This window comes from Vigna angularis, chromosome 2 (assembly GCF_016808095.1).
Source record: "Vigna angularis cultivar LongXiaoDou No.4 chromosome 2, ASM1680809v1, whole genome shotgun sequence".
NCBI classification, from domain to species: Eukaryota; Viridiplantae; Streptophyta; class Magnoliopsida; order Fabales; family Fabaceae; genus Vigna; species Vigna angularis.
In genome coordinates, this window is record NC_068971.1 from 39,507,347 (window position 1) to 39,514,062 (window position 6,716).

Genomic DNA, 6,716 nt, shown 5'->3' on the forward strand with positions numbered 1-6,716 from the left:
TACCTCAAGAGTTACAGTTGTTAACATTTAATTCTATAATTATCTGTCTATCTACAGTGCCGCGCAATGCTGCCAGAATAAAGAGAGAACATTTAAATTTATATAATTAAACGGAAATTTAAGAAGCTATAAATTAAGGGCATGTTATATATTATATTATATTGTATATAGGTAGCTAGGTAGGGAATACTAATGCCACGCATGCATGAACTAGCCGTTGCTATTCAACACGAGGGCGTGCCAACCACAATGAACTCAGAGCTCGAAGACGATGGAAGTACTCGGCTATCGCCAGAAAACACCTTGCTGCTTGACGCGTCGTTAGGAGTTGATGCAGACGGTGAATGGTTTGGTGCCGAAGATTATCTGCCTGCAAAGTTTCAGGTACAAAACTTAATGTTATTCTTATCACTGTTTAATATAGAAACTAGCATTTAATCTCAATTACTATTCATGATTTGATTTACTGAAATGGAGATAACTTTCACGAGACAAAACACTGAATTAACACTGTTAATACTTGTAAGAATTGCATTTAAACTTTTTGTGTATTATTTTTAATTTTGCTCATAAGATTATATGTGTATGGGCTGATTTTTGTGAATGCATGTGTGGGTAGAAAATCAACCTTTTGCGTGAAACTTCAACTGGGAAGAAAAAATATTAAATCATAGTGGTCAGAAATAGACACAATAGAGTGGAAAAGAAACTGGAACAGTGTTAGTCTTCTCTTCGTGCTTTCCAACATTAATAAGATTGAAATCTCTACCCACTTATCTGCTGGTGAAATTTTCGTAGTCAAACTGTGGAACTTTTAATCAAAATTTGAATCCTTAACCTTAAAAGCACTCAACCTGGAAGATGGTGGAAGATTTGTGACGGGATCGTGAATTTACTCAACACACTATTATATTATAAAATTAGTATATAGTCTATGCATTTTATTCAAATAGGGTGACTAACTGACTATTATTGTTCAACATAGAGACAATATTTTCAAAGATTGGATTTCTTAAATGGTGACAACATAACAATAATGATCACAGTAAACACTGGACCATGTAGGAGTAGTTTTAAGTCAGCATTGTGGCTAAAATAAGTCTATAGAATCCATAATAAAAGTGGTCAAACTACCAGTGGTGAGCTTAGATATGAATTAGGGAAAGGTTGTTGCAAAACTCATTATGCTTAGTATATCTACCAAAAGATTCCTCTGGTTTTCGGTTTCCCATTGTTTTGATGTTTTACTCCTGATTATTAGTCTATTCTGGATTTCCTTGTATTTAATTAAACAATCTATTCATCTCTAGAAATTACTAATAAAATTTGGTGAAAAAATGAATATGACTGGTGTAGATTAACTATAATATATTTCCCAAAGAAATTCAGATTACCTACACTATTAACTTAATTCTACTACAACAAAATTCCAAAATGAAATGCCTAATCCTACTTAGAAAAGAAGCATATGTCCCATTCCATTCAAAACTCATCTACACCATATGTTGCATCCGTTTGAAACCCAAAGTCCACTCAGAGAACACAGCTCCATATTAGACTCAACACTGTCCATTTGTTTGAATTAGTCAAAACGGAAGTTATGGGGAAGGGTCTATGTTGTGTCTTCAAGTCAAACGTTTATGACCATGACATCAGACTGATATGGGGCTAAGAAATATCTTTCGATTAGAATTGTATTGGTGAGGGACCACTCATCTGTTTAGTGTCACGTGTATATGATCAGTATACACACTTACCTTTGGTATTGGCATTCAATGTTAATGAAATGTTCAAAACAATTTAAACTTTCAGCACTACAGTTACTGCACTTTAGCTATATATGTTTTATTGTTCTTGTTATGGTAACTTTGCAGTATGCTTTTAATATGCGTTGGTACCAAACTATGTCAAACAAACTAAATTTATATTTAGGTATTTAATCTTAACTAGTACTATAATCGGGATGTTGTTTTCCTACAGCTTTTAATCTTTAGTACACAAAACTCCAATTGCGTTGCACGTAATTTTCCTTATTAAGGTGTATGTTTATTTAGCCTGTGTCTGGTATTACACATATATATAATGTGTCCAAGTAGTTGTACCAGACAAATCCGAAAGGAAAAGGAGTCCTTTTCGAGATATAAACATTAGTCCCCAATGTAGAGCTCTAAATAAGATGCAGATTTTATAATGTGTTTGTAGATTCCATGTAACAACCTCAAGAGAAAGACATGAATATGGAAGGAGTAGTTTATGGGGTTGGGGCAGGTTTCCCTACCCAAAGAACAAAAGATTCTTCTTCTTACCTAACCCCATGAGATTCGTTATGGAAACATGGTTTCGTTATGGAAACATTGTCGTAGGGACCACTGAACTAATCAACCAAGATCAAACGGTCACCAAACTCCCTCACCAAATCACCAATGCCAAATTCAATGTCCATGATGAAGATGTTTTTGGAGTAATGATATTGACACGCATAAAATAATACATTCTTTGAGATAACACAAGAAATATATATGTATATACTGTTTCATTATTAAAAAGTCAATTGTAGAGAATATTAACTTTGAAGTGTGATGAATAGCATTACTATATATATACCCACACATTAAAAATTTGGGAGATGCACGTTAAGTCAAAGTAGTGCAACGTACCTGTCTAACGAAACCTTCGAGAGTGGAGAGCTTGTTCATGGCCACAGCCATTTGTCCCATATAGTTAGCCATATTGAGAGGATAGCTTAGAGAGTCTGAAGTTATGGTGTCCGAAAGAGATTGATTGAGAGCCTCGAGCCCTTGAGAGAGAGCCTCTTCTGCCTCTTGAGTCGATTGTTGTAATCCACATATACCCAATATTTGTTGTTCCGTCAGAGGCTCAATTTGACTCAGAATAATCTAAAACACATAAATTAAATCAATATAAAAGTAAGCTCATATAGTTATACTATAATCATCCATGTATATGAAGAATATTATAAAATGACACAATTTATGGTAGTGAGATTAATTGATTACTATAGAACATTGAAAGAGATGGAAATGGAAACGTGAACCTTATCTCCATTTCCCATCAACAACAGGCTGGAAGAAGAAAATGAGAGATAAAGACCTATGCCACTCCCTTTTTCTTTAATACCCTAATTTCTTAATCATCTCCTGTTCTAACCATGAGTTGCAGTTTAAGGTATGGCATTATATATGAGAATGAAGCCTAATTCTACCCAGTACGGGAAACCTTCATCATTCCTTTTTATCTTTCATTGATGACATTGAATTCATACCCTACTTTTTGTTTTTTGTTAACCCACCGACAAACGGAGTTCAAGCATTTATAAGACAAACTTCTTGTAATGAGTATACCGTGTATAACGCACCCCAATTTCCTCCCACTCTCCGCATGAAACACTTCCAAGTTATCATAAAATCACCCCCACAAATATATTAATATTTGAAAAAAATAAAACTTGTGAACCATATTTGGTTACAATAATTTTATGTACCTTAATGAGTTCAGAAGGCTTGAATCCTCCGATCCACATGAAGCAACGTTCAGCTGGGGTTTTCCACATGCCAGAAACCAGATGAAACACGTCTGTTTTGGCCACTAGGCTCTTGAGGTTCATTACTTGGTCATAATGCGCCAAGCAATTGTCCACAAAGAGTCTAAGCTCGTTCTCAGGAAGGTGCTCTTGCACTGCAGCTCTTAGCTCACACACTATGCGGTGGTGTTCTTCAACCCATCTTGCATATTCCACGTCAAACATTGCAGCCTCTGAAATTTATTTAAAAGTTTTATCAGGAAAATTTAAGAGAGTAAAGCATGAACAGATATCATCTAGTTAGTGGAAAGAGATTGAGACCCGAGCTAATGGTATTCATAGCAACAGGGAGGCTTTGCTCTCCTCCCAAAAGTGAACCTCCACCCAAGAACATGCCCTAAAAATAGAAACACGCATTACTTGTAAGTTTGAAAAACCACGGGTGTTTGAAGTTGGAAACTTTAGCAGTGTCATGGCCAGTTATAGCATATGTGGTTTTATTCTTCCTAACCTGAGTTCTAGCACGTTGTAGCTCTTGTTCCAGCTGATTAAGCCTAACCCTACTTGACTCTAGCTGTTGAACATATGCCTGAGAGAGAGACAGAGAAAAAAGACAAACCGAATGGCACATGACTAAGAAGTAAGGGGCCTTTGAAAATCTTACCGAAAGAGTGTAAAACAACAGAGTTGAGTTAAAATAATCTTCCTTGGGAATCACTCACCTTTTTCCTAAGCCTGCTTTTCCTAGCTGCCTCTCTATTCTGAGCAAGTCTTCTCAGTGTCTGTGCACAACGTTTTAAAGCGGATACGTTAACTTGCGTATTTTGAAAAATTAGTAACTAGCTTGAAAAGGATGGATAAGGAAGAAAGAAAAAAAAAATCAACAAGTTAACCTTAGGATCTGGTGTTTTTGGTCCTTCTTGTTCAGAACTCGACGTTGGACCTTTGCGGTTGCTCTCTCGCTGCCATATTAAAGGCATAGGTTAAAAAGTTTCAGATAAAATAACAAGAATTATATTCAAGGTCAGAACCTGAGGCTTCAAAGATGCTACCAAACTCTATATCCTAGCCATCTATAACAGATAGCTTTGACTCTCTGATATATATATATAAATATATTATGTTCGTATACCTTGACAGCTTTGGGTGGTTGAGGGGCAGAAGCAGCTTCGTTTCGAGGGTTGGCCAACTCCATCGACGGCTCTGATGGTCTCTTTGAACCACTTGTTTGCGGAGAAACTAACTCTATGTTAGCCTATCAAAATCAAATATAAACATATAAAACATATTAATATTATTATTTACTTACAGCGAATAATATTGACCAAAACTTATCACCATCATCAGGCTATGTATGCAGCAAGGAATAGTAACAGAAAGAGAGAGTGAGAGTGTAGTATATATATATATATATATATATATATATATATATATATATATATCTAATATAAGTGGACAGTGAGGTATCGATAATGATTACACCTTGGACTTGGATGATGATGGCTCTACGTGCATAGGCTTGGATGGGAAAATGTTGAGAGTCGGAGGCCTCATTCCGGATGATGAGTTCTCTGCAGAGACGCATACATGTACGAAATTCAGCAACATCAATCATGTGTAAATATACCTAAGCAAGTTTATATTTATAATGAAGAGAAGGTGAGAGAAATGAGAGACGGAAAGAGGGTCTTGTTTTGGAGGTACAGAATGATTAAGAGATAACCCAAACGTGAAAATGAGAGAGAAAGAGGTGAGAGGCAATTAAATTGGTACTAGAATTATCATGCATTTGTAGCTCTCATTTCAAACTGAAAAAAAGGAAGAAAGAAAAGAGAGCAAAGAAAGTAAAGGCAGAAGGAAGCCCCATACCCTACTGGTTTTCCTTTTCAGTACAAGTGGTGTTTTTGTTTGAAGGAGATCATGACACCGGTTTGTTACATGTCATGGTCTCATACATCCAAGGAATAAAACAAGAAAAAAATTAAACAAAAAATAAATGTAGAGAGAGAAAGAGAGGATCAATTTCCACTATTTTTTTTTTTAGAAATGGGAATATCTACTCCATCTTCTGCCCCTCCCTTCTCTGCAAGGATTTGGTCAAAGGAAGTACGAAGCTGCTGCAGATAGGAATCAGCCAAACATGCTTTTGGTGTGACCCAACAAAGAGAATCTCACAAACGAACGAAAAGTGAGAGGGAAGAAGTCCCTCTTTTGAATTTGGAGAAGGTTAGCAGCTAAAAAAAAACAAAGAAAGAAATTTCTATGTGTGTGTGCGTGTGAGAGAGAGTTTACGAGAAAGCTCACGTCTTTGGTCTTGAACAGTGGAGGGGTCTGCTTGTCCATCAAGGTAGAGGAAAAAGGCTTGATCCAATTCACCCAAGTCATAAGCCCCGGAATCCTTGCCTCTGCTGACATAAACACACACGTTGAACCACAAAAGAAACAATAAAAACACAGAATAATGTAAGACAAAAAAAAAACTCACAGGTAGTTTCCAGGGATAGAAGAAGACGAAGAAGAGGATTGCATCATTCCAAAAGAAATTTGATGGTCATGAACTTGATGGTTTTGGGGTTGGTGTTGTTGTAACTGATAATGATGAGGATGAGGGTGACGGTACTGAGGTGGTGGAAGTGGTTCCAATTGATTATTTGTTGTTAGGTTGGTGGTCTTGGAAGCCATGACGAGAGAAGAACCTAAAAGGGTTGATGTTATTGCTGTTGTTTATGTTGTCTCCTGTTCTTGTTCTCTCTTAAAGTAGCTCTCGAAAACCCCATCAATGGCGAAACCGCCTTCTTTGTCTTCCACTTGAGATCATTCTCTTCCTCCACGGTAAAAGAGGGAGGCGGTTATAGTCGAATAGCTTGTAGCGAGTCACAGAAGAGAGAGAGAGAGAATGGAATTGAATGCAAAGTCACAAACTAACAAAAGACAACACTCTTTTCTATTACACTACTTTCTCTCTCTTCAAACTAGACGATGACTTTTCGCAAACCAAATTTTTTTTTTACAGATTAAACGGTCCTCTGAGGGCACCACCCTCTTCAAGTTCAACCCTATATATCTCTGAAAGAACCAGAGAAGAGGTTGCAACAAAACATGGCTTAGGTTGTGTTTGTTTATGGGAGAGAGGAAACCAATTTTGAATTGAAAGATGGAATGGTAAAACCACCTT

At 36.6% G+C, this 6,716-nt stretch overlaps 1 protein-coding gene across 3 annotated transcripts; it reads right to left on the reverse strand.

Moving 5' to 3' along the window:
- LOC108327779 (bZIP transcription factor TGA10) lies at nt 1-6,716 on the reverse strand. 3 transcript variants are annotated; one of them, XM_017561478.2, is made up of 11 exons: nt 6,027-6,716; nt 5,846-5,949; nt 5,024-5,112; nt 4,674-4,796; nt 4,435-4,503; nt 4,264-4,323; nt 4,053-4,130; nt 3,863-3,938; nt 3,503-3,774; nt 2,658-2,897; nt 1-370 (listed from the first exon to the last, which is right to left on the reverse strand). In XM_017561478.2, exons 1-11 carry the CDS (start codon nt 6,221-6,223, stop codon nt 221-223), a joined length of 1,458 nt encoding a protein of 485 aa, XP_017416967.1. In that variant the 5' UTR covers nt 6,224-6,716; the 3' UTR covers nt 1-220. The 3 variants fall into 3 exon arrangements, with proteins under 3 accessions (XP_017416967.1, XP_017416968.1, XP_052728157.1); XM_017561479.2 differs by having other exon boundaries at nt 5,846-5,946; nt 6,027-6,715; XM_052872197.1 differs by lacking the exons at nt 5,846-5,949; nt 6,027-6,716 and adding an exon at nt 5,411-5,510.